The following is a 27,453-nucleotide window of genomic DNA, read 5'->3' on the forward strand; positions in this document are numbered from 1 at the left end:
CTTGGAGGAGGAGAGAGAATGGCGTGTGTCCCTGTCTTCCTGCCTTGCCCCCGTTCTGGGCTAAGGTGAGGAGAAGGGACAGGACAGGGACCTGGCCAGGAAGGAGCGTCCTGCTTCTTCCTAAGGAGATCCTCCTTTCCAGCACACGCTCACACGCTCACACACACACGCTCACACACACACACACTCACACTCGCACGCACACACACTCACACGCTCACACTCACACACACACTCCTCACTCACATACATCCCCCGCAGATGCACACACACATATATTTACTGCACTGGAAGGAGACAAAGACTGAAGTGGGGCGGGAGAACAGGCGCAAGAATGGCGGCCAGGAGCGCTGAGGTTCTGAGCCCGTCCCTGGGCAGCTGTGGCCCGCAGTTCCGCGATGCACACGGCAGTCACCTTCCTTCTCCAAGAGGAGCCGTGAGACGAGATGGGGATGAGATGGCCTCTGGGGACTTACGTGGGCCGCGCACCTCGCAGGCCCCTTCCTGGGCCAGTGAAGGAAGCCCGGCCCGGTGACTGGGAGCCTCACTGTCACCCTCACGGTGCCACTGGGCTGATTCAGGGTTCAGAGCCCAGGCGCAGGGACCCTCGCTCCGCTCAGCCTCACAGGTCCGGTGTGAGAAAAGGGCTCTTTGAAAGCGAGAACGCCGTTAGGACGGTGCAAGGAGCTCTGATGACAATTCAGGAAAGGGCTGCGGGCGGAGCTCTGTGACATTTCTCACGCGGATTTACTGGAACGAGGCCTGGGAAGTCAGCTGCTCCGGCCCTGCTGCACCGTCATCTCCATCCCGCCGGGCTGCCCGGAGTCTTGAGGACGCCACTGGCCGAGCTTTGCCCCTCAGACGCCCCGCCAAGCCCCCAGCCCCAGCGACTCAGGCCACTGGATTCTCCCCTGGACCAGGCGTGAGCACTGACCGCCCCCCTCCGGCCTGCAGCACGCCGTCTGCAGCTAGGCTCAGAGGAGCGACCACGTTAGGCCATTTCGGACCCACTGGGCAGGGAGTGGGTTGCTCTCAGCCACAGCTCTGGGGGGCGCAGAGGTGCTGTTGCCCGTCTCGGAGCCGGCAGACTTGGACAGTCAGGGTGGGCGGGTGGGGCTCCGCCCCGTGCCCCCCTCGCTCACCCCGCCCCAGGCACGCTGGGCTCCTGCCCCCTTGCCGGCCTGTGCGCCTCCCCTTGTCTTCCCGGCTCAACCCCTTCAGGCCTTGGCTTCTGAGCGATCCCCTGAGGCCCGCCCCGACCCCCAACTCCGCCAGGCTCCCCAGGAGGGGCTTGTAGGGCACCAGCGCTGCCCCTGTGGCCTTCTGCACACCTGGACTAGTTATTCTTATTTTTAATTGAGGTGAAATTCCCGTAACGTAAAATTAACCCTTTAAAGTGCACAGTTTAGTGGCGTTCAGTTCATTCACAGTGTTGTGCAACCACCCCCTCTGCTCGTTCCAGAACATTCTCATCGCCCAGAAGGAGACCCCATACCTGTTAAGCAGCTGCTCCCCACTCCCTGCCGGGCGCCCCACACTTTGGACCTGCGTCACCCACGGCGATGTTATGACCTGCCCCCCGTCCTCCCCACCGCACGCCGCAGACGAGCGCTCTGTGCATCGGGGACCAGAGCAGACGGCTCACCTGCAGCCACAAAGAGGATGCCGGCGCTGAGGACGATGTTGTTCTTGCGGCTGTGGAGTCTCCCGGCGCCAAGGCAGAGCCCGCCGAGCAGCAGGAGGGCGGCGCTGAGGATGGGGAAGGCGCTGGAGGCGCGCACGAGGCCTGGCCGGCGGGAGACACAGAGAGGGCCGTGGGGCTGGCCATCCTCCCGGCCCGGCCACGGGCGTCGGCCCCGAGGCTCTCAAGGCCCTTCCGCTGACTTTGAAGATTCCCATCCCACCCTGGAGACCCCAGGTGGGTAGGGAGCTGGGGGGGCAGGGTGGAGGCCACCAAGTGATGGCCCCGGCCTGCTGGTCACTCCCCCTGGACGCCACGTGGCCTGGAATCACATCTGCCCCCGTCTCAGGCTCTCCCTGGATGTGGGCCCCATTTCTGCCAGCAGGGATCCCCTCAGCGCCACCAGGGAGGCCACAGCAACAGGCACGAGAACACTGTCAGACGGCCCGTCACAGCTCGTGGACATCGTCTCCGTGAAGCCTCCGGGATGCTGGAGAGTGGATCCGGATGGGCGGCCGAGGGCACGGGCTTTGCCTTCGGCGGGCCCGGGTACCCTGCTTTGTGGCACGCTGGCTGTGTGGCCTTGGCCAAGGTGGGGCCTCCCTGACACTGGGTTTCCCTAGTGTGGGATGCAGTTCGTAACAGGCCTACGTGCAGGTGGGTTCTGCACATCTAATGGCTTATTTAGCAAAGGCCCTGCCCATAGCACACACTCCTCAAGTGACAGCCTTGATCTCCCATCTCCGTCAACACCAGCGTCATCACCCCGGGAAGCTCCGGACCTCGTGAGGTCACCGAGGAGGGGGTGGCTGGACAGGGGAGCATGTCCATGGCCTGCGGGGCCCCATGGAGCTAGATCTGCAGCTGTGCACTGCCCAGCGGGGCGACCAGGGCAGCTAGCTTCAGACCACTTCACTCCCCTCTTTTACAACCTGGGGAGAGTAGTAATACCTACCTGTAGGGGTTGAATTGTGGCCTCCCAAAATCTATGTCCACATTCTAACTGCTGGTACCTATGAGTGTGACCAGGTTTGGAGAAAAGTCTTTGCAGCTGTGAGTAAGTTAAGGCTCTTGAGATGACACCGTCCTAGATCACGCTGGGCCCCAAGTCTAGTGACAGGCGCCCTAACATGAACAGGAAGCGACACAGCAGAAGAGCCCATGGGGAGAAGCCATGTGAGGACGGAGGCGGAGGAAAGGATGACACAGCTCAAGACAAGGATGCCGGGGCTGCCAGAGCTGGAAAAGGCGGGAAGGATTCTCTGCTAGAGGCTTTGGAGGAGCACAGCCCTGGCATCGCCTGAGTGAAGACGTCTGGCCTCCACTCCGTGTGAGGGTGCCTTTCTGCTGTTCTAAGCCCCCCAGTTTGTGGTAATTTATTACAGTGGCCTTAGGAAAGGGACACACTACCTGCACGTGCTGTGATGAGACTCTGACGGAATAAGGTACATCGGGCGCGTAGTAGGGCCCTGGGGGAGGCGGGTCCCCCTCCCTGAGCATCTGGCTGGGGGAGGAGGCGGGAGGAAGGGAAGGGGGACGTGAGCAGAACCCCGAGCTCGGCCTCCCAGCCCAGGAGAAATCCCGGCTCCGTGGACCTGGGGGCCGCCAGGGGACAGTGAGCTGGGGGCACCGGCAGGCCCCCCTCCTGAGCCAGCTGAGCTCGTTTGCGGCCTTTCAGCCTCTGAAGGCAGCGTTTGTCTCCCTGCTTGTAAGCCCGCCAGTGTGTGCCCTGCTGCACAGAGAGCGGCTTGTCTGGGGCAGTAAATGAAGCTCTTCTCTCCGCCTCCCCCTCCTTCCTCTGCCTTCTCACAGCCGCAGGTTTCGGGAGGAGGTTTCCTGTGGGCCTTTGAAATGCGCCTCTGATCCGTGCGGGGCCGGCAAAGGGGGACCGGGTCCCCCTCGATACCCTCGTTCTGCAGGTGGGTCAGAGGGGTTGCAGCGAGGGAAGCCTGGAGCCTCTAACGTCTCCGAGTTCAGGCCTGGCCCAGAGCCGTCCATCCCGCCCGCGTAAGTCACGTGAGCACCGTCCTTTGCCACATGGGCTCACCCGGAGCTCTAGACGTGCGGGCACCAACCGCGGTGCAGGCTGGGTCTTGCACAGAGCGGGGTCGATGTCCAGCCCACGGCCCTGTGGCTACCTCGAGCCCTGGCAAGGATCTGTGTTTTTGCCCAGAGGGCAGGCATCTCCTCCTCACTCGCCCTCAGGCTCGCCATGGGCTCTCAGCAGCCCTGACACCAGCACTCTGGGGTTAGCACAGAAACCACGCGCCCAACCCGAAATGCAGAGCCTGGAGAAGGGGCACCAGGCCCAGGGCAAGAGGGACGGGAAGCCCTGAGGCCAGCGGGCTCAACAGAGAGAAACGGCAGGGAATCAGGGAAACTCAGGCCGGATGGCCGTGGCGACCGCGGCCTTGTTCTGTCCTGGAATGTTGCCCACTCCCTCTGGCTCCCAGCTCACAGGCACCTGCACTCTGGGGCTCGAGTTCAGGGCCAATTCTCGCTGTTTCTGCAGCCCCTGAGTGGAAAACCACTTCCCTGATGGGGAGTCAGCTCTGCCCTTCCCCCCAGCAGCCGAGATCACAGGCCCCAAAGCCATCACCCCTTCTCTTCCTTGGGCTCCTGAATGAACCCCCCGGCTCCCCACGGTGCACCAATGAGGAAACGTTTCCTTCCCAAATGAGCTTTGATGGCTGATGTACAGTTGCCATCATGGTATTTGGGAAAATCGCTGCTGGGCCTCCCAGCCCTCACGCCCTGCCCCGGGGCACCGCTGGTGGGGTTTGAGGACAGCAGGAGCCTGAAGCTGGATTGGTGAGTGCGCCCCTCCCGGCCCTTGGACCACCTCTCTCCGTCCTGCTCTGGGCCCTGGGAGGCTGACGCCAGGGACCGGGTCATCGGGGTCCCTCGACTCTGGCTTTGGGAGGAGAGTGCAGGGGAGACGGTTATTCCCCTGGCTTCCTTCCTGCAAATGAGGACGAGGATAAGGTGGCTGCGCTCTGTCATAAAGGCCACAGCCCCTGCCAGGAGGCCTGTCCTTGCAGCTCCCCTGGTGCAAGCGTCCATACCTGCCGAGATCTCCCACCTGTTCAGGCTGAGGGCTGTAAGGGGTCCTTCTGTTGCTAGCCGCGGTGTGTTCACTGCCCGTTGTAAGCTTCCCTTAGCCCCGCCCACAGCTCTGTAATTAGTCCTTCACTAAATGCCCTTCCTTCATCCCATCGGAACGAGCATCCCCTCTGCTTCCTGCTGGGACCCCAGGAAGCCGCATCGTCTGACCTCTGGGCTGATGTGCCACGAGGCCCATCCAGAAGGAGATCCCAGCACCCTGGGGACCATGAGGGGAAGGGCAGGGGAGTAAAGAGGCAGAGCCCGCACCGATTAACCTCAGGCAAGTTCATGTGGGAAGTGGGGAGGGAATGGCGTGTTTCTCCAGGAGCTGCTTCCGCACAGTCCCGAGGTGGCCAGGTTAGCAAATCTGCCCTCAGAGCCTCAGGGACCATCTGACTGCCCCGGGCCGGCAAACAGGGGAGGTCCTGTGTCAGGGCTGGCTTTCACCAGCAGCCGCCCCAGATGGCTGTGCAGGCCACGCACCATGCAACTCACAGAGTGTAATGTATACGCTAGTCTATGCAAATGACATCCCTTGAGTTGTGCAGTGTGCAACCTGCACAACCATCTGTGGCGGCCCTATGGACTATCATTTGCTGGGTTCAGTGGTGGCCCGCAGAAAGCAGAGAGTACAGGCGTGAGGAAGGGGAGAAGGGGAGGGAGGAGGGATGGGAGGCAGATCTGGCTACATTATTCCAGGTTCCGGGCCTGAGGCTGCCCCAGGCTGCAGGGGAACCGCACGCTGTTCTATTTCACTAGATGACTCAGAACCAAAATCCTTTCTCTTAGAAAAGAACGGTCCATAAGCAGGTGCAGAGTGAAGAGTGCTCCCTCTGAGCACACTCGTATCGATTCTCCATAAATGAAGCTGGCCTGAGCCCCTAGGGGAGCCGCTGGGAGCAGCTCTGCTTGCGTCTTGGCTAATGCAAAAGGGGAAAATGACTTCAAAACGGTGCTGTTTTTTCCATTTCCAGGTTCCTCCCCAGGCTGAGGCTCCATCCTTTCTCCCAGGGAGGTGCCCACGGACGAGATCTGGATTTAGGGTGTGGGACGGGGTTTGTCCTTTGAGTTCCGGGTTCCAGTCCGGGGGCCAGCCCCACTGCAGGACCCGGGCAGGGGCAGCTCATGGGCTCTACCAGTCTGTGCCAGAGACACTCAGGGCCACATACCCGAGGCTGGTCCCACCACCGTCCGCACGTTCTCCCACAGGCTGCCTGGCACCCAATGGCTGTTTCAGCGCGTGACTTAATCTGATTTTTCAAGACTAGAATGCTGGGTGGGGGAGGGGAGGGGTGGGCAGGTCCAGGGCACAGCCCCCAGGATGCCGGGCCCGGGCAAGCCTACGTCCTGACCTCTGGACTGGACACAGCAATCAGTTCCTCTGAAGACAGCGGCCCTGGGGAGCAGGGATTCCCCCACCCTGCTCCATCTTCCCGGGCCGCACCCGGGCATGGTCCTATCAGCCAGGCAACTCTGCCGGGACACCCAGCACGTCACGGCAACCTTGAACGACACTCCATCCTCCGAACTAACGATTCAGAATCAGAAAGGGAGTGAGGGCAGCACCCAGGGACCAGCCCCCTCCGCCCCCACGGGGCCCACCTTCCTCCCCCGCCGCCCGCTGCCCACCACCGGCCCCCGCTCCACCCACAGAGGAAGCGAAGGACCCTCGGCACTCACGCAGGAGGTACTCGGAGCTGTCGTGGTCGTAACCGTTGTCCTCTGGGAAGTGGTTGATGCGGAAGCAGTGCCCTTTATAGACCCCTGCAGGGAGCGAGGGGAAGAACGGTGTGAAGGTTCCGTGGGCTCCGCGTCCTTTCTCCCCAGACTCGCTGGCCGGGTGTGCCTGGCTCTGGGCGTGGAGGGCGCAGAAGGGCCGCTCCGATGGGCGTGGGGCACAGAGAAGGACCGCCCAGCGGGGGACGCGCCCCAGGCTGACCGCGTCATTACGGTCCACGTCTGGACACCCGCGAGAGGGAGGGGCACCAGGACACAGGGACAAGAGGCCTCAAGCAGCATCCTGGGCCAGCAGGGCCCAAGGGGACTGCGGAGCCAAGGCTTGAAAGGTGACAAAGACCTTCCCAGTGGGATGGGGGAGGGGCCAGCCAGGCAGAGGCGGGGCTGTGAAGAGCCAGGGCTGGGGCCGGGTGTGTCTGGGGAGGGTGGGAAGTCCAGTGCGGCCAGAGGTGAGAAGGACCCGTGCAGGGAGAGGGGCTGTGGGCCGGGATGAGATCTGCCGCCCACCTCCCTGCAGCAGTGTCTGTCTGTCTGTCTGTCTTCCCCTCTCCCCTCGAGCACACAGTTACGGTGAATCCCTCCTACGTTACAGGCCGAATCTGCGCATCGTCGGCAATGTGACTGTAATCCCCTCACTCGGTGTGATAGAAGGAAGAGAGACTCCCGGAAAGGCCCAGACCCTCTCCTGCCTGGTCTCCCTCCCCACTCGGAGAAGTAGCCTTCGCAGGACACCCTGAGTAGTTTAGTGACGGCAGGAGGACCGCCCAGCCCTCCCTTCTGGAATCTTCCGCCAGCTCTCCCAGCGCCTGCTCCCCTGCAGTGTGGGCGTGCACAGTGCAGAAGCGGACGCAGGTCGGGGGACACAGGGTGCTGGGCTCTGTCCTGCCAGCCCCCCGCACGCCCAGGCCGGGCCCCTGGCCCTACAAGGAGCTCGTCCTGGCCCCCACACGGGCCGCCTGCTTTCAGCTGGAGGCCGTTCTCATTTTGCAGCTGCTGCTGAGCGGCTCGCTGACCCTCCCACGTCCCGGCCAGACCTCCTGGTCGGGCGCACGGTGCAGGCAGCAGGGCCCGCGCCAGGCCGGCCTCCGTCCCCGTCCTTTCCATGGAGAAGGGCCTCGACGAGCTTGGGGGCACCTTCAGCGCCTCCCATTTACCAGTCAGCTGCCCCCCAGCCTCCCCTCAGCTGGGCCCATGAGCTGCTGCCTTCAGAGAGCTCAGGGGCTGGTGTCCAGGCCACTGCTGGGCAGGCTGGGTTTCGTCAGGGACAGTGGGGGACAGTCTGAGGGTGTCAGAGGCGGCGCCTTGAGTGGGGTACGCTTCCACAGTGTCGTCTGAGCCGGGTCAAGCGTGAGCGTTTTAGCTACCTGCCTCAGTCTCCTGCTCTGGAGAATGGGGACAGCCACAGGCCTCGTCTAGGGACCTCAGGAGCGTCACGGGAGGCGACCCTGAAAGGCACTTCAACGATTCTCGGCCTGCGCTGACGGCTCAGGGGACATTTGCTGCTTTGGGACCCAGACGTCACCCACCCTTTGCTCCGTGGCTCTTACTCTGTGGTGGAGCGAGAGGAAGGAGCCCCAGGGCAGGCTGGTGTCAGGACGGCCAGCGCGGGCCGCACCCCAGCTTCAGGAGGTGCGTGGGAGGCCGAGCAAGCGTCTTCCGGGCGTGGGTGTGCGAGGTAGTGCCCTCTGCCCTCCTTCCCTCTCCCCCTGCACACTGTTGGGGCTACTTTATGGGCCTAAACAAAGTCACCAAGTCCCCCACGCTTGTGGGAACAGTCAAACCATAAGAGGCTGAACAAGAAGTAAATAATCTCTCTGCAGAGTTGGTCTCCAGGGGTCAACGGTCGGCTGTGCGTCTTCCCACGTGTGCACGTGTTTTTTAAAAATTAATCTTTTTACTTGGAGGTAGTTGTAGACTCACACGCAGTTGTGAGAAGCACTGCAGGGAGACCCCAGGTACCTTTCACCCGGTTTCCCCAGTGAGAACATCCCAACCGGGATCCTGACGTTGCTACAGTCAGGAACATTCTGCCACCTGGAGGACCCCTCGTGTTGCCCTTGTATAGCCACACCCACCTCGCCCCGGTCCCCAGGCTCTGACCCCGACGCAGGGCAACCACTAAGATGATCTCCTTTTGCACAGCTTTGTCATTTCCAGAAGGTTCTATAAATGGAATCTTACGGCGTGTGACCTGTCGGGCCTGGCTCTCTCACTCAGCGTAATTCTCTCGAGATTCACCGAGTTGTGGTATCGATAGTTTGCTCCTTTTGGCTGCTGAGCGATGTTCCACGGCACGGATGTACTACAGCTCATGACAGCTGGATTTGCGCCCAGCGATTGCACCTGTGGTTTCCAGCTATTTCCAATAACGCTGCTATGAACAGGTTTGGGGATGAACCTAACTCTTCATTTCTCTGGGCTAAATGCCCAGGAGAGTAATTGCTGGGTGACGTGACAGCTGCGTGTTTGTTATAAGGGACAGCCAAGCTGGTTTCCAGGATGGTTATATCCCTTATTTTGCAAAAGGAATAATACAATACACTTTACTCTGCAAACTGCTTTTTTCATGTAATAATGTATACACACTTCTCTAGGCCAATACCTATAGATTTTAAAAACTTGTTTGTTTTTAATAACAAAAATAATAAGTTGATACTACTCCAAAAGTTGCTGACAGTCTTCGAAGGCAATAGCACAGGGACTAGGGCAGTAAAGCTTTTGCTGCACCACTGATGATGCTAAAACTATGCTTCGCCAGGAAACCACATATTTACATATTCGATTGGAAAAGAAAGCAGGTTTTGAAACTAGCTTGCATGTAGACACGTTAGTTCCAAATGCCCTTCCAATGTATTTTGCGAACCTCCACTCTGCATTTAGGGTGATAGTTTCTATTTGATAGAAACTGTAAATAGGGATCACACTGCCCAACATATTAACAGATTTTCTGACACATTCTTTTCAGTGGCTGCGTGACGATGTGCAGTTATGGTTCATCAGTCCAACTATACGATAGGAAGAGACATTTCCCTTTCTTGGGGTCGTGTGTACACACGACGGATCCCACCGCAGGGCGTTCTGCTCCGAGCGTGCTGACAGCGCGCTCTCCCGCGTCCCCCCCGCCCCTCCTCTCCTCTCCTAACTTCTCTCCACCCTTCTCCACACCAAGCTCCTGTGCACAGACTGAAGGAACAAGCATTGCCTTGGGTTAAACTGTGTCCCCCCTGCACACACCCCCTGCAACCCCCCGCCCCCAGAAAGCTCATGTTGGAGTCCTGACCCCTGGTCCCTGTGAACGGGACCTCATTTGGAGACAGGATCTTGAAGATGGACTCCAGTTAAGATGAGGCCACACTAACTTAGGGTGGCCCTAAATCCAACGACTGGTGTCCCTATAGGAAGAGGGAAACCTGGACCCAAGGGAAAAGGCGTGGGAAGACAGAGGCAGAGGTTGGAGTGTTGCGTCTACACGCCGGGGGGTGGCAGGGATCGCGGGCAACCAGCCAGAGCTAGGAAGAGGCAAGGAAGGAACAACGTACCCAGAGTCTCAGAGAGGGCAGGGCCCTGCCGACACCCTGATTTCGGACTTCGGGCCTCCAGAACTGTGCAACAACTGTGTTCCAAACCTCCTGGTTCGTGATGGTCTGTTCCAGCAGCCCCAGGACGCTGACACAGGAGCGCTGCTGTGTGAGAGGAAACGCAACACGCCTCGTCCGCTCACTGGGGGCCAGCCTTGCAGGAAGGCAGACGTGTTGGCCCTTCCTGCTCCTCTGTCAGCGGCAGGGGCCCCCACGCAATGTGTGGGAAGCTGCGTGTACTGCCTCCGCAGAAGCATCTTCCTGTTGCAACGAGACTCGTGCAGTCGCTCAGGCTCACGCTTCCAAAGCCCCTGGAGCAGGTTCCCCACCAGGGACTCGCATCCTCTCCCTGTACCCTCCAGCTAGCGACAGGGACCTCGCCACCTCCCGAGGCATATTCTGTTTCCAAACAGCTTTAACTTCAAGTTCCTGAGAGGTTGTCCGCCTCCACAAAACCCTATCCACCGGTATTACTTATAATCCCTGGGAATAAAAGAACCCATCCTCTGTCGTGCGTCAAGCCACTGAAGAGAGGAACTGTATCCAACAGGATGAAGGACAAGCTAGTTTTCCAGCCATCCAGGGTTTGCACAAAAAGGGAGGCCCAAGGTCGAGGACGAGAGGAGGCTGGCAAGCTGCCAACGGTCGGGACCAGACGCGTCCCCCGGCCCCAGTCTGAACAAGTGGGGTCTGCGGAGGAGTGGGGCACCTCGAGTAGAGAACGTGGGTATGTCCCCTAAACGAGCATCCTCTCTAGGTCAACTATCCCCATTTACTTTATTTATTTATTTAGTTATTGCAGTACGCGGGCCTCTCACTGCTGTGGCCTCTCCCGTTGCGGAGCACAGGCTCCGGACGCGCAGGCTCAGCGGCCATGGCTCACGGGCCCAGCCGCTCCGCGGCATGTGGGATCTTCCCGGACCGGGGCACGAACCCGTGTCCCCTGCATCGTCAGGCAGACTCCCAACCACTGCACCACCAGGGAAGGCCTCCCCATTTACTTCAGCCGTTTCTTTATTGATGCTTCCAAGACCCTTGTCCAGCCCCGCCCCCTGCCCTGGGTCTGCCTAGGAGCACAGCCCTGCCTCTCCTCTTCTCGGGATCCTGTGCTTCTGTTCTCGGGACCTGCTCTTGCTGGACTCAGCCGCCCAGGATTTTTTCACGAGAGCGGCCTCACCTCCCCCAACCTGTTTTTGTCGAGTGGAGTGTTTAGTCCGAAGGACTTCACATCTATCCCTGTCAAATTTAATTTTGTGAGTGTTGGCCTCAAGGCATTTAATAGGGGAGAAAATTAATGGCTGATGTGAGCAGTGAGAGAGCGCCATTTCCAATCCATTGCACACGTGCGCTCTCGGTAATTGGGCCACTTGCTGCGTTATCTGCTAAGTGATGAGCTTCGCTGGCTAATTGCGAGATCCCAGATGGACCACACCGCGGGAATACCGCAGCGCTCCCGGGGTCGTGGCCTGCGCTCCCGGGGACACGGCGGTCCTCTCCCTTTGCGGGTCAGGGAACCACCGTGTGAAGAGACTTCTCGAGCCACATGGCCCCAGACGCGTTACTTCTTCATCTGTTAAAGCTCGGGAACTGGGTCCAAAGGAGTCCCTCCTGCTCTAAGATTCTAGACCATTTTGTGCGCAGATGTTAACATATCCATTCATCTACATACATCATACTAGAGGTATTTCTCTAAGCCTAGGAAACATCTGGAAAGAAACATCCTAAAAGGTGTCCACTGTTTCATTTCTCGGTGAATTCAGATTTTCCTCTTTACATTTTCTCTGTAATTTCTAAATTTTCTACAGTGTCTGAAAATGAACCCATGAGGTTTATCGAAAGAAAGAAAAGAAACCGGATCTTTGACTCCAGGGAAAACGTGGCGCTGTGTCTGAAGTGACCGCAGGGCCGCCCAGATGTGGAGGCTGGTGAGTGGCGGGTGACCCGTCGGGGGGACATGTGTGTGGGTGACCTTTGGCCCCCGTGGGTGAATATCCCCACTGCTTGCCTCTGGGCGGTGATGGTCGTGCCCTGGGGTTATGCCCTGGTAGACCGCGAGGGTGACCGACCCCCAGGACTCAGGCGGTGACGGGCACGTAGGACTTTCAGTGCTGAACCCAGGGAAGTCGCAGGCAAACCGGGACGAGCTGGTTACCCTGCGAGTCATTTCAGGGTGTGACATAAGCCTCCCTAACAGGCCACCTCTGAGGTCGGTCGCCACTAGGGGAGCGCTGGAGCAAAGGATGTTAGACGGTGACTTGCTAATAATGGTGTCTCTGTGTAATCCCTTACGGCGGCTGGCAGAGCGCTTCCACAGGCACGACCTCACCTGTTCCTCACAGACGCTGAAGCAGCGCTGGCACCGGCTGAGCGTGCACGGGCCCCCTGGGGCCCACCCCTCACGTCCCTGCCCGCCTTTACTCCAGCCCCTCAGAGCAGCAACCAGCTCCCTGGGGTGTCGCCTGCCGGAGCCTCGATTCAGCCGCTCCAGTTGCTTCTTCCTTTTTGGCCCGCGGCACTGGGTAGGTCGCCCGGGGGCAACTGCACACACACTCACTCGCTCGTGGAGCTGGAGGCTTGGGGGGTGAGGGCGACCTTGGCGCAGGAGGATGGCGGCCGGTGGATAGGTGTTCCCGTTCTACCTGCTTCCGGGGGTGGGTCCCAGCAGGACCAAACCAGTGATGGTCAGCTCAGGGCTGCCCCTTGCACTGCCTTTCCCTCTACCTGGGTTCCCTCTCCCACCCTCCCACAGGCCCGCTCCCCAGGATGGCCACCCGGGACACCCCGCCTGCACACCGGCCCTGGCTTGGGCTTAGATGAAAGCTAGCCCATCGGCCCATCTCATCTTTGTAAAAACACAGCTTTGACGATGCAAGAAAGAGGTGTAGAGACGTCACAAGCCCTGCTTTCCCAAGCCCCGGGGCAGAGGCCCAGTCTGAGCACTAGGCCCTACCTTAGGCCGTAAAGGAGACGTCTCTGCCTCGTCTTAGAGAAGAGGAGGCTCGGGGCACCCGTGGCAGAGCAGCTGCTGGAATCCGGCTCCTGACGTCTCACCACGTGTTCTTCCCAAGCGCCCGATGCCCACGCCCTTCCGGGAATCCTCGCGAGTGCCGGAAAGGGCTCTGATGCAGTGTGGGTCCTCCCCAGACACATCAGGGAGTGAAGCCAGGTAACAACCGCGAGTGCTGGGTTAGCTTTAAGGCAACCGCTTCCCCGACAGTGAAGCAGGAGGCAACTGGCGTCCCCAGACTTTGGAAGAGGCAGCTCTGGGCGGCAGGGCGGGCGGAGGCCTGGTCGGCAAGGCCCCTTTGGGCTCCAGGACGGGTGAACGTGAGTCGAGTTGGCCCCTGTATGGGTTTCCAGCTGTGCCGTTTCAGGGGGCGATACGGTCGGACAGCAGGGGAGGGATGTGAGGCATTTTGCATCCTGGGCTCTTGTCCCGGAGTTGAGGCCGAGCTCAAAGCCGAGGTCGGGGCTCCGGTGTGAGGCCCGCGTCCGGGAACAGGTGCTTCTGCAGCATGGGGTGTGGGGAGTGCTCACCTCGTGACCTCAGAACATCCCTATCATACCCGGTCAACAGAGCAATGGGAAAGCCCAGACGAGGCCCGGCTGCTGGTGAAGGCCACCCAGACCGGAGAAGGAGGTGAGGGTGAGAACCCCGTGTGGACCAAGCATTCCAGCAGCCTTGTTCGAATCATCTTATGTGAGGGAAAATAATCAAACTACATTAAGTCCAGATCAGGGAGGTCTCACTGGACCCGAGTCAGACTGTCCGTACCAGCCGCAGCCCTGGTCCAAGGCCAGACGGACCAAGTCCGTGTCTCAGGTGGGCCGTGGGAGGAGCTCAGAGCCCGCCTGGGCCTGCACTCCTCCCGTGTTTCCCCAAAGCTGCCCGGCCCCTGACCCTAAGCCCCCACGGGGACAGCCCGGCAGGCCTGGAGGCCTGTGTGTCTCCAGGAGGGCACAGGCCTTCCAGGAAGGACTCAGGGCTCTGTGGAGGAGGTGGGGGGCTGAGGGGTACAGGGCTGGGCTGACAGGAGAGGAGGGGAAGGGACAGTGTTATCCTCAGGGTAAGAATAACATCAAGAGTTCACTTAGCACCTGTATGGCCAGGCACTGTTTAAGCACCTGACATCTGTTAACTCACTTCGTCTTCATACTAACCCTGTGATGCAGAGACGATTACTGACACCATTTGCTACCAAGTGCCCGAGCCAGGATTCGAACCGGGGCCGCCCGCCCAGCTCCAGAGTCCGGGCCCTGACCCTCCCACACTCGGGAGGCAGAAGGGCATGGCGTGGCCTCAGGGCTACGGGTAGTTCTGATTGGCTGCAGCGTGACTGGGAAACATGGGTCCTCGACACTCTTCATTGGTGGGAAACCTGTTCTTCCAGAGTCTTGGGCTAAGCGCACTGGCTCAGGTTCGAGGCTGGGTTACCCTGCACTGGAAGTGGCGGTTCTCCAGAGCGGGCCCCCTCCGGTCGGGGCAGAGGTCAGGGAGAGGCGGAGGAGGGTGCGAGGGCTCAGCGTGGCTATGGTGGCAGCTCAGGGCTTTCCAGAGGTGCTGATGTGTACAGAGGGGCGCTACTGGGCTCCGTATATGCAAAAGGGAAGAAGTGGGCAGGCAGGCCGGCCTCGTGTTCTGGAACCCTGGGTGGCCTGGCCTGGGGGGACAGCGGCCAAGGGGATGCAGCAGCAGAAGAGGCCGGGGTGCGGTGGAGGTCCTGCAGGGAGGCCATGGAGATGGGACCTAACCGCACAGCCGCCACGAGGGCGACGGGGTGGGAAGGCTCGAGGGGCAGCCTCTCCTGAAGGGAGCTGCCTGGGTGAGGGTGGCAGGCAGGGGTGAGAGGAAAGGGCAGCCCGGGACAACGGCGAGCCGTGCGCTGTCTGGGGGAGACCCTGGCTCCTGGTCTTAGATGTGTCCGCAGAGGAGGGACCGGAGCCCGGGATGGAAGTGACCTCGACCGTTCCAGCACAGACAGGCAGGGTGCCTCGCTGTTCTGGAGGCCAGAAGTCCTAGGAGGAGGCGCGGGCAGAGGCGGTGCCTTCCCAGGGCTCTCTGGGGCCTCCTCTGCACCCCTCCCCGTCCTGAGCTCCTAGGGGCTCGCTGCCTACCGCCGGCACCCCTGGGCTTGTAGAAGCACCACCTCGATCTCGCCTTCACCTGCACACAGTGTTCTCCCTGCACGCCTGTCTGTCTCCACATTCCCCCTTTTCACAAGGACACCACTCATGTATGACCAGGACCCATGCTCATGACCTCATTTTAACTTGATTAGCCTCTATAAAGACCCTATTTCCCAACACAGTCACACCCCCAGGTACTGGGGTTAGGACCGCCACATACGAATTTGGAGGGGCGCAACTCGGCCCGTGACACCGGCTCAGGGGCAGACGCGACTGGCCAGGCGTCCGTGCCCCCGGCTGCCACCACAAAGCCAGGCCCCGCGCCTCCCCGGCCCCGCCCCACCTCCAGCTCCCTGTAATTCCCCCCTGAACACCCCCTCATCATCTCTCCGCTTCCATGCTTATCTCCAAAGAACCTCCTAATAACTGTGATTTCCCGGCTGCCACACGCTGGTGTTCTCCGGAGGGCTGGCCTCTCTCCAGCTGTAAGGCAGCAGGCTGTGGGAAGCCTCTCCCCCCGGGCTCCTGCAGAGAACTGCCAGGCTTGGAGTGGCAGCGAGGGCTGGGCTGGACTTTCCTGGGGGAGCCTTAGCTCCCTGGCTTGCAAGCGACCCTGTGAGACCCTGTTAAGCATTATGACCTTGTGCATTTTGAAGTTCCTCCGTCCAGCTTACATTTCTGAGCACCTGCTGCGCTAGATGCTGGGGACCCAGATGTGGCAGAGGACCTGCTCACCCCTCTTCTTCCTGGACTCAGGGCTACACTGGATCTCTCAGCCTCCTCTGCAGGTAGATGGGCCATGGGACCCAGCTGGCCAATGGGAAGTGGGCGGAAGTCATAGGCGTCCTTCCTGGACAGGTGGGTGCACCTCTCCCTCTCCACGGCCTCCCCCGCCAGCTCAGGGGGTGGTGGAGCCACAAGACGGGCACAGCCTGGGTCCCTGAATCCTTTGTGGAGGAGAGCCATCCCCAAAGGATGACCCACCTTGCATCAAGGGCAGTAATCCACTTCGATTTCGTCTCAGACATTCTGCGTTTTGGCGTGTTTCTGTTTCATCGATAATCAAGGAGAAGAGACAAGACAGGCGTGGTCTCTGCCGTCCTGGAGCTTTCCAGGTACACAGTCATCCAGTGACGCCTGAGGACGGGGTCTGAAGGAGGAGGCCAGAGTTTCAGAGAGCACGCCATCCGAGGCCGCAGAGGAGAGGTCAGGAGAGCTTCTCCTCGTCGGGATGATGGGAAATGTCTTTACCACCTTTGAGAGCGGAAGCGGGGCCTAACCCTAACCCTAGCCCATGCTGGTCAGAGCACTTTGAGAAGATCAATTGTGGTGATGTGAAGGGTAAGTCTATACTTTTAAACTTCTCATTTCTCGGAGCTGCCTTCGGACCAGACTGTGGAGTTTGGGGAGGAGGCCCCGTGTCCCCTCCACGGCCAAGGGCTTGGGGATCACAGCCTGTGCAGCTGCTTTGAGCCCCAGTGCCTGGGACAGGTTTCCCTCGTGCTCTTTTCTCCTTTCTAAAGTGAGCTCATAGGTCACTGAAGGGCCTCGCTGCCCCTCTAGCATCTGTTTGGGGTCTTTGTTTGGCTGTAGACCTCGTTTTTTTTTTCAATAAATTTATTTATTTTTGGCTGCGTTGGGTCTTCATTGCTGCACAGGGACTTTCTCTAGTTGCGGTGAGCAGGGGCTATTCGTCGTTGCGGTGCGCAGGCTTCTCACTGCAGTGGCTTCTCTTGCTGTGGAGCACGAGCTCTAGGTGCGCGGGCTTCAGTAGTTGTGGCTCGTGGGCTCTAGAGCGCAGGCTAAGTAGTTGTGACGCATGGGCTTAGTTGCTCCGCAGCACGTGGGATCTTCCTGGACCAGGGCTAGAACCCGGGTCCCCTGCATCGGCAGGCTGATTCTTAACCACTGCGCCACCAGGGAAGCCCCTGTAGACCTCGCTTATCCGTTCAACCCTTTGCCCACTCTTTCATTGAATTCAGTATCCATCTACTGATGCCAGGCCCTGTGGGGGCCCAGAGGCACGGGTCCGGCCAGCAAGAACGCATCGCCTGGTTGGGGAGGTGAAGTGTCCACATCACCTCAGAACAGGGAGCTAGTGACACGAGCTACGGGGGAAGCCGCAGGTTCAGGGGGCTTCAGGAACGAGGGTTGGTGCTGGACGGGTGTCTGGGGCAGCTCGGGGGATGGGCTGCGATCACACAGAGCTGAGGACGGAACGTGGCAGCTGGGGGTGGCAGCGAGGGGGGTGGCCCAGAGGCATGTTTGGGGAGTGAGCTTCCGGAAGAGAGCGTAGGCGCAGGGTGGGTGGGCTGAGGCTGCAGGAGCAGGTGGGCAGCAGTCACGGCGTGGCCTGGATCACCCTGCGAGGGTCCTGGATTCAACGCCGTAGGCTCTGAGGTGCCGCCGTGCCTTTCCCGAAGCTGGAAAAGTGTCCCCATGACTAACGCAGGGACCCCTTGGCCCTCACAGCCCGGCATGTCTCTAATTCTATTCCCAGCCCGACTTGGTGGAAATGTGACCTGTTACATTGGAGGGCCCCAGCCTGGGGCCTCTTGGGTGTCTTATTTTAGTCCCAGAGGAGCCAGGCTGCCTGGGAGACGCAGGCTCAGCTCCCCCCGGGATTAACAAGCGCTCCCTTCATCGCCCCCCTCGCGTTGCCGTGCCTGGGAGGAGGGACACATGTAGACTTTGGCTCAGAGCTGGCAGCTTCCTGCAGCTGCCAGACCGACCGTGGCAGCCTCAGGACCCGCGCAGGCAGGAGCGTGGGCCGGGGGACCTCGGGTCAGCCCGCCTCACCCCTCACTCACCGTCAGTCGCGAGGAGAGAACGTCTCAACTTGCACTGTGTCAGCCCCAGCAGGGGAGAACGGATTCCGCAGACGCCCGGGCCCACCCTCAGCTCCCGTCTGTAAGCAGGTGGCACACAGGGGCTCCCTCTCCGAGATCCTTCCTAGCTTCCCCAACAGGCTAGGGGAGCCACTAGGTCCAAAGGGCGTTTCCCCCAACGGGACAGTCGGAGTGGGGCCCGCGGAGGGTTTGGGAGAGACGCCAGCCTTGTCATCGGCAACACGAGCAACATGGCGCCCGTTTCAGCGGGGCTGGACCCCGGCTTAGCGTCCACCAGGGGACTGGGCTCTGTGGTGCAAGCTCGCGCCCCCAGGCGGTGGGGTTCACACAGAGACGATTCCCGTCCCCAAATTCCGCCTCTTTAAACCTGGAACCTAGAGGCATCTCCCGAGGTCCTAGGCTCTACGGATCTCGTGCTGAGACAGGTGGGCTGGGGCAGGAGATGGGGAGAGAAGGGCAGGCCATGGCCTGGCGCTCAGCCCATCCTGGGGTATGCCCGTGGAGCCCCTTGCTCTGGGAATGGGTCTCTCACAGAGTGCTCCCCGCACCTGCCAGCAGCTGCATCGCATGGCCCTGCCCCAGGGACCCTGGGCACACACCCAGCCCGAGCTGGACCAGTCAGATGTACTCTCGGGGGTTTGGATTTTGGGTCAGAAGCAGAGAGACCCAAGGGCAAAGAGACTTTGGGGTGCTCACGAATGGGGAGTTCTTGGTGGTGCACGAGGCCAGCTACGGAAGATTCTCCCCTTTTCAGTCTTGCCTGTTAATCTCGTTTAATCCCTTGGGACCCTCCACACGCTCCCAGTAAAGTCTTCCTTTGTGATTAAGTCAGAAGAAGTTGGTTTTTTGCCTGCAGGAGAGCTTGACCCACAACAAGCCACACCTTCATCAGAGATTCCAGCCCAGTGCTCGCGGGCCCAGGTCACACTTCATCCCTCAGGGCAGGTCTGTGATGTTTTTACGAGACGTGAAAATGACTGCAGGTCTCTGGGCGACCACGCAACCCCGGGGAGAGAGGGTAGAGGATACCGGGGGACAGCAATGCCCAGCGTCAGCCCTCAGGTTCCCACGTGGAAGCACGTGGCCTGTGAACTTCAGCCTGTTGAGATCACCGTCGCCTGGGAAAACGCTCGCTGGGCCGGTCAGCTGGTCGTTTCCTTTCTCCTCGTCTGTGAAGTGGGATACCCACAGACCTGGCGCCATTGCCTTGAGGAATAAGGGGAGAATGTGTGACCAGCACGGACAACGTTCCCATTCGTGGTGGCTTCTCCTCCATCTCCATAAAACAGAGCCTTCCTACCTGCTGGCGGCCCACGAACCACGCCCTCGCCCCGAGTCTCCTCCCACATACGTGCTGCTTTTCCAAGGAACGCCTGCTGTGAGGACCCCAGAGCCCCACCTCACAGCCCAGCTCCCTGGCGCTCGGCCGCAGGCGGGACCCCGGCCTCCCTCTCTCACCATCCGTGTCCCTTGTCTCACTCTCCAGCCTCACACCTCCTTCAGCCCTTCGCTCCGGGGCTGCCAGGATTTTCCAGGCTGCCTGCCGAGATTCCTAATTGAACGGAGCCGGGGAGATTTCCCCGAGAGCTCGGTCTCGCTCCTAACACAGGGAAGCGGGTGTGCGCTTATTGTCTCTGTGATTTTTCTACTTGAATATGCTGCTTGGACGACATCTCAGTACCAAGGTTCAGGGTTTTCTCTTCTTGTTTCTTCCCTTTAATGAGCAAATATGAAGCTCTGAGGGGCAAAGCCACTCGCTCAGGTTGCAGGCTTTTCTGCGGGTTTGGCTCTGTGGATCTCTGGAAAGTTACTTTCCAATAACCTGAGAGTTTTAACTGAAGGGCTTGGGTGAGGGAAGGAGAATCACAGTGTGGAATTATAAACTTCTGGAAGGAACCCTTGGGACCATCTACTTCACCTTGTTCACTTTACACATAAAGAACCTGATGCCTGCAGAGACAAAGGGCCGCTTCTACGGCGACAGGCTGGTTGGTGCCAGTCAAGCCCAGAGCCCTGGTCTTTGGACTCCAAGCTCAATGCCGTTTGGCCCATAGCCCCCACTGCCTGCTCTGGTGCAAGGTTCACAACCAGGGAAGACTCTGTCTTTCAGGAGACAATGTCTAGAGACAGTTTTGATTGTCAGAACTTAGCGGGGAGGGAGGATTGGTGCTACTGGCCACTAGTGGGTGGAGGCCAGGGGCGCTGCTAAACATCCCACAGTGCACACAGGACGACCGCCCCAGCCAACAAGGAACGATGCCGCCCAAAAGGTCGGTAGTGCTGTGGTTCATGATGTGCGGGTGGCCGGCACAGGGCCGAATCCTCCCTTCCCAAGCCCACGGCAGGCACTGCTGATCCATAACGGCAGTTTTCTCCTTAACCACGGTCTAAAGTCTTCTCAATGCAGGGTTCCATGCAGGGGCTACGAGTCGAGACGATACCTTTCGATCATCCCAAGGCTAGATACCATGGAGACGGCAGGCTCTGAAGTCATTCCGCTGGGCTGAGTCCTGGCTCTGACGTCACCTGCTAGCTGTGTAATCTTGGGTCCTAATTAATCTCTCCGTGCCTCGTTTTCCCCATCTGTGAAATGGGGATCATCGACGGGAAAAACTTCAGAGGGCTGTTTGGCAGATTAAACAAGTTAATGCAGTCTGTAAATGTCACCGTGCCTGGGACAACATGTAAGCTGTTATTATGATAATCAGCCCTGCTCTAGGGACAAAGAGGCAGCTGGTCCTATCACAGGGGAGCAGGCCAGTTCTCTTCTTTGTCCTCACATGCCCCTGACGTTGCAGCTCAGAATGTGCAAAGCCCCCCGACCCTTAGAAGGCCCAGCAAGATGACTGCTGCCCGCTAGGCCCGTGGCCAATGGACCGACAGACAAGGGCTGGCTTCCCCTGGGCACCGACTCCCCGCTAAGCACTGTGCTAAGCTCTTTCCATTTTCTCATTTACGCCTCAAAATAACCCATGAAATAGGAGCTGCTAGGAACCTATTTTACACACAAGGAAGCTGAAGCTCTGAGAGAGCAGGTGACTTCCCCAAGGTAGCACAGTCCCAAGCAGCTGAGCCGGATTCTCACCTGCCCTGGGCTGACTCCGGAACCGGGGCCCCAGCGCCATGTCCTGAAGGCGCACACCTGCCGACCACCAGCATTTTCTGACAGTCTGGGCGGGGCTGGGGGCTGCAGGGGGTGCATATCCGCTTCCTGAGTCTCCCCAGGTTGCGAAGAGCTCCTCCTGGGCAGCCAGAGACTGGGTTCAAACCCAGTTTTCAAGACCGGCACCTGCAGTCCAGAGTGCCAGGTTCAAATCCTCCCTCACCTGCTGGAACTGGGGCTGCCGGGGCACTTGGTCAGGAGACACCGAGTCATGGGCTTAGACCGGACTCGCAGTACGTGGGCTGATGAGCCACACCCAGCGCCCGTCCCTCGGTCGCCAACCCCCAGAGCGCCCACCGTCCGGCCTGTGCCCGGTCCACTGTCGGCGGCTTCCCAGGGAAGGCATCATGATTTTGGACCCTGTTCCTTCCGTTCTCTTTGGAGCTAGAGGGAGCGTGCCCATCCCATTCCCGCCCCCCCCCACGGGACCCCCGATGCTGGCAGAGCAGCTGTGGATGCCCAGCCCCCCAGCCCCCCTCAATTCAACTCTGCACCCCTGCTCTGGGGCCTGCACGTGCCAGGCCCCCGGCGGTGCTGGGCTACAGCGGGGCGTCGGCCAGATTCCCTGACTTGGCACCAGTGTGCTGGGAAGCCTGTAACGGGGTCAGGAAAGCTGCCCAAGGAGCTGGCACTCGAGCTGAGCCCTGAAGGGTGAGCTGGAGTTGGCACCGTGAAGGCAGCGTGGACGCTCCAGGCAGAGGGAACGGCACTGCCAAGGCCCAGAGGCGAGAGGTCAGGAGGTCGGGGCGCGTCTGAGGAGGTGAGAGGAGGCCAAGCAGTGTCTGGAGGCGGAGGCCGGGGAAGAGATGGGAGGCGGCGGGTCCTTGGGGTCAGAGGGACACTTGGAGAGTGTTAGACCAGCCATCAGGTGGGATCCTCAGAAGGTCTGTCCCTCCCCAGGAAGGGGGACAGGGAGGCAGCTGGAATCCAGGCTCTGGGACAAAGTCTCACTCGAGGTTACCCGCTGGTCTGGGGCAGAGAGGGGGATGCCCCGCTCATCTTCAGAGTCACACACCCCCCCGCCCCCCGGGGAAAGCAGCCTTGGCTCAGGGACACTGGCGCCCTCTCGCAGTGGCCTTCCCAGGCTGCTGTGCCCCCTTCCCCCCGGGCTGTGCCCAGACTCAGGGCCTGGAGGACTTGGCCACCAGCCCTCACTTGTCCTGTGCCCCTCCCAGCGGGTCCCAGAGGCCACGCCCACACCCTGTCTCTGTTGCAGGCTCGGTTTCCAGGGCAGGTACCCCGCCCCGGCCCCAGGCCCTTTCATTCCCAGGCGCCGCTCACCTTCCCTCCCATTCCTCCAGGAGGCTTGGAGCTGAGGCCTGGGGCTTTTGCTTGCATGAAAGTAAACTAACTGTAAAAGCCAGCTTCCCTCCCTCCAGGGCCCAGCAGGGCTGGCGTGGGGCGCTGGTGGGCCAGGACACAGCAGGTACAGGCCGGCTGGGAGCGGCAGGATGACACAGAAAGCCCCAGAAACAGAGCGGAACAATTGTGTGAGTCAAGCAGTCCATTTACGGGGAGGATACAAGTTAACGGGAAGCCGTAGTGCAGCAAGAGAAATGCTGTCGAGAGACACGAAGAAAAGGAGGAGAGGCTGGGAATGCAGCGGGATTCTGCTCAGAGGGAGCCCGGGGTCAGGCTGGGGAGCAGTCCCAGCCGTCGCCTCATTAGGAAGCAGTCAGTGTTTGGACATAGCTCAATTCTATCTCATCTCCAGGGGCTTCTCAATCTATTACTCACCACTCCGTCCCAGGCCCACTGAAAGTCGGGGGGCGGGGGCGGCCCTCTCCCTACATCATCTACGGAAAGCCCTGCTCCCCAGAGGGCGCCCTGTCAGACAGCCTGAACCTGGAGCCTCCCCCAGCCTAACAGTTTGCAGGTGCTCTGGTTTTGACACGGGACAGAAGTCTGCAGAGGGGACCCTTGGGGGTCCAGCAGCTGCTCCCATGCTAACTACCCCCGTTACCAGGACAACTACCACTGTCCCCAGTAGCTTAGTCCTCGCTACAACCCTCTGCTGTGGGGGCTGCGATTATCATCGACTCCATTTTACAGATGAAAAAACTGAGGCCCCAAGAGGTTAAGTGACTTGCCCAGTGCTGCCCAGAGCTGGCATTAGGACGCAGGCAGCCATCCCTCAAGTCCTGAAACCACTCAGCCCTACCGCCATCCACACACACTTTATATCGGGGGTCCCCAACCCCCCAGTACCGGTCCGCGGCCTGTTAGGACCCGGGCCGCACAGCAGGAGGTGAGCGGCGGGCGAGTGAGCGAAGCTTCAGATCCATTCACAGCCGCTCCCCTTCGCTCGCGTTACCGCCTGAGCTCCGCCTCCTGTCAGATCAGCGGCGGCATTACATTCTCTACTGTGAACCGCGCACGCGAGGGATCTAGTTTGCGCGCTCCTTGTGAGAATCTGATGCCTGGTGGCCTGAGGTGGAGCTGAGGCGCTGATGCCAGCACTGGGGAGGGGCCGCAAATACAGATTTTCAGGTTTGACTGCACAGAGACCATATACCAATTGCTTGCAGACTCATATCAAAACCATCCCCCACCCCAGTCCGTGGAAAAACTGTCTTCCATGAAACCGGTCCCTGGTGCCAAAAAAGGTTGGGGACCGCGGTGCTAGATAATACTTACACACAGGCACCAGCTGGACCGGCAGGGGCTGAGGGAGGCGCAGCCGGCCCCGGGCCATCGCAGGAGGGCTGCCTCTCACTGGCTTCCGTTTCAGGCAGGCACCAAGTGGACCGAGGTGATGGGTGTGTCTCTTGGGAATGTGTGCAGGAGGGTCCTGGGGGAAGCAAAGCCCCAGGGGGAAAAGGATGCAAACGAAAGGGACCTGGAGACTTGGAGCAGGACGCACAGAGGGGACCGGGTGGGTCCCCAGGCCGGGCCCCAGGTGAGCCCAGCCCATGCTGCTGCTGGAAAGGAGGCACAGACCGGAAGGACCAGAACCCATCGGGGCTCAGGAAAGCACGGAAACGTGCCTCTGAGACCTGACCCTGGGGACGCCCAACGCAGGGGTCTCGGGATGGACGAGCCCCCCCCCGGGACACTCTGTCCAGAGGAGCCCTCGAGTGCCCTGGGCCCTGACCAGTGAAGGGTGTGGCCCCTGACCCTGGCGGCTCCTCCCGGATGGGGCTCCCTTCCTGGCCTCCGTGGCCCCCCTCTCCCGCGCTCTCTTGACTTCCTCCAGATGGTCCTTCTCGGGCTCTTTCTCGGGCTCCTCCCTTGGGGGTGGCGGCTGGAGTTTCTCTGCTGCCCTCACTTCCCATGCTCATAGGCCCCGGGCGACCTTCCACCGCTCTGGGGGCTCTGGTCCCCCATCCATCCACAGCTTCTCGAACTTCAGACCCAGCCTGCAGCAGCAGGTGGACACTGCCACCCAGACGTCCAACAGGGACCAGACCCGGCCATCGCCCTGCCCTGGGCGACCCTCGTCCTCCCCTGGGCGACCCTCGTCCTCCCCGTCTTCCTGCCCCCGCCCGCTGGGGGGCCCCTCCTTCTTCCTGCCTGCGTTTCATCCGTCAGCCAGTCTTACAGCAGTTTCACCTCCGAAGACCCCTCCCCGCCTGCACCCCCAAGGCCCCCCTAACGGGCACCCTTGTACAGCCTCCCTCGAAACTTCCTGCCACGGGGACTCTGGCCCCAGCGCTGTCGGCGACTTTCGGCGCCCCCAGGATGGGGTTCGAGCACGGCCGCCACCTTGGGCAGCTGCCTCTGGGCCCTGCGTCCCCTGCTGGCCGCACCCTCCGGCAACTGCACAAGGGTCCTCGTTCCCGTCACGCTCCGTCGAGCCCTGCTCCGCTTCCGGCTCTCCCTGGCCTGGAGTCTCCCCCCATTCCCCCTTCCACCTTGTACACTCCCCAGGTCATCAGAGCCAGCGCCGCCCCTTCCCAGAAGCCCTCCTGGATCTGCTTCCCTTCCCTTTTGTGCAGCCATAATGCTCTGCGCACTCCCCTATCACTGCTGTTTTCTGCATTGTATTGAAGTTGTGTCTCCCCCGAGCCAGAAGGCCAGAAGGTCTGAGACTTAGCTGTCTTTGAACCTCCAGCTCCTGTTCCCAGGTGCCTGATTCATGTCGGCGAAATGGCCCTGAACTTCTGCCGCCAAAAGGGTCTTCCATGGGGCTGGGGAACTCGGGGAGCACTGCTCTCTCCTGCCCCCCTGGTTCCAGGTCAACGGGGGAAGGTGGAGAGAGCACCCATGCTGCACTGCCTTCTGTCTTCCCCTCCAGCGAAGCCCCCAGAATGCCCCATAACAAGTCCTGAGAAGCAGTGGGGGGACGTGTGCAGTGTCTGCTCATGAGACGCCAGTGAAAGCGCTGCTGTCATCGACCTTCCTGGGCCGAGACTTCGCCGCAGGAAGCGCGAGCCCAGGGTAACATGATGGATACGACTGTTCTAGAGGAGGATCCCTGGAGATCCGTCCTCTGAGAACCACAGCTGGGATCCAGCTTGACCGGCTGTCAGACAAGCTCCATTTTAATCCACTCCAAAACCAAAGGTTGAAGTGAGAGCTGCAGGAAAAAGGAAAAACTCCGAGGTCTATCTGGATCCCATTTTCAACACAACACACACTGTCCTAAATCCTAGAGTCTTGATGTTTCAGAAGAAACACTGGCCCCCACGGAGAGGCGTGGACTCAAATCCCGACCCTGGCAGGTCTGGAAGGGTCTGGTCCTCCCACCCTGCCGTCCCCATGCCTCCCCTTTCTCAGCCGGCACCGTGAGAAGCCGCCCCGGGATGGCAGGGCGTGGGTCACTCAGGGAGCCGTTTACCGCCCCCCCCCCTCCCCGTCCCGTTGAGACCCGGATCCAGAAGCAGGAACAGCACATCCCTCGGCGCCTGGCAGGACCGCTCCTGTCTGTGGACAGAAGCCCGCGACACCCACTCCCAGGCTTCAAGTAACAGCCGGAAAATGAAGCTCATTCAGGTGCCTCGACCCAGGGCAGCGCAGCCGTGGAGGCCTGAATATTTTAGATCTAATGCCTCTGAGTTACGGGCTTTATACCTTTAGATACCAGAATAAACCTGATTTGAAATCGGCCTCAGGGGAAATTTGTTAAAGAGAAATAAAGATGTTAGATGGAGCCTAAGGTACATTGCAAAGTCGCTCTTGCCACCGGCGCTCACGAGGCCATGAATCTCCGGATAATCTGGCGGGGGCGGTGGGGGGGGACTATTCCCGCCCCCCTCGTATCGATGCCCCGACTCCCCCATTCCTCACCACCCCCCATCCTGGAAATACCACTTCTTCACTCACCCTCCGCCCCCTGTCGGCCTCTGAGAAGGAAGGGAAGCCGAGAGCTGGGCGTGCGGCCCTGGACACGCTGCTGTTCTACTTACTGTCCCCATTTTACAGAGGAGGAGACCGAGGCGCCAGGAAGTGCTATGAAGAGCAAGCGGAGAGAGCCAGGACTTCAAGTCAAATCTGGTTCCAAGGTGCATGCTTTCTACTGACATGACGCCCAGCTCAGGGCTCACCAGGACCCGGCCACTGGGGGAGCCAATTTGGCAGTCAGCTGAGTCTATTACTGTTCGTACTCAGCAAGTGGCTTAACTCCTCTGTGCCTTGTTTTCCTGCCCCAAACGGCCTGGATAACCCCAGGACCCGCCTCCGCGGGGGAGGATGAGGTGAAGCACGGGAGGACATCCGCACAGGGCCTGATCTGGCTTCTCCACGTGCGCCTGCCCCGAGAGGGAAAGCACTTTGTAACGTTAGCCCCAACCTTAAAAGGCTTTTGTCCTCGACGGACCGGACGTGCCCAGCTGCCTGTGTGTGGACAGGTGTGTGGGTGAGTGGGTGCCCGGAAACTCCAGCTGGACGACCATCGCGGGGGTGGTGGACGGACAGGCGTGCACCGCCCAGGGCCCAGCCCAGCCCCAGCGGGAGAGAGAAGCTGCCTTCTTCTCCACGTGCATGCGCTTTGCTCTGCGCGGACAGGTACTTCGGGTGTGACCTGCAGGCAGGAGCAGACGGGGCAGATGACAAGGCCCCGGGAGCAGGCGGCCTGGCCTGGCCAGCCTGTCAGAGCCACGAATGCCACGAGCCCTAACTCACAGGCTGCTGCCAACGCTCATTAATAAATGATGGAAAACCACTCAGCAAAGGCCGAGCCCGGAAGCGGTGCAGTGCGGCCCCCATGAACCCAGCCAGGCAGCCTCTGGGCTGTGAGGCTGGCACGAGATCTCTCCTGACCAGGCCACACCC

General features: G+C 60.3%; 1 protein-coding gene across 1 annotated transcript in view; it reads right to left on the reverse strand.

The window, feature by feature from the left end:
- CACNG4 (calcium voltage-gated channel auxiliary subunit gamma 4) overlaps positions 1-27,453 on the reverse strand; it is a 54,552-nt gene that overhangs the window by 3,670 nt on the left and 23,429 nt on the right. Inside the window, exons 2-3 of the mRNA XM_027080424.1 lie at positions 6,467-6,550; positions 1,646-1,786 (exon numbers count right to left, since the gene is read on the reverse strand). Of these exons, the coding sequence (XP_026936225.1) occupies positions 1,646-1,786; positions 6,467-6,550 (225 nt within the window). The remainder of the gene's footprint in view (positions 1-1,645; positions 1,787-6,466; positions 6,551-27,453) is intronic.

This window comes from Aethalodelphis obliquidens, unplaced genomic scaffold (assembly GCF_003676395.1).
Source record: "Aethalodelphis obliquidens isolate GAN/ISIS:26980383/991018 unplaced genomic scaffold, ASM367639v1 scaffold44, whole genome shotgun sequence".
Classification (NCBI taxonomy): Eukaryota; Metazoa; Chordata; class Mammalia; order Artiodactyla; family Delphinidae; genus Aethalodelphis; species Aethalodelphis obliquidens.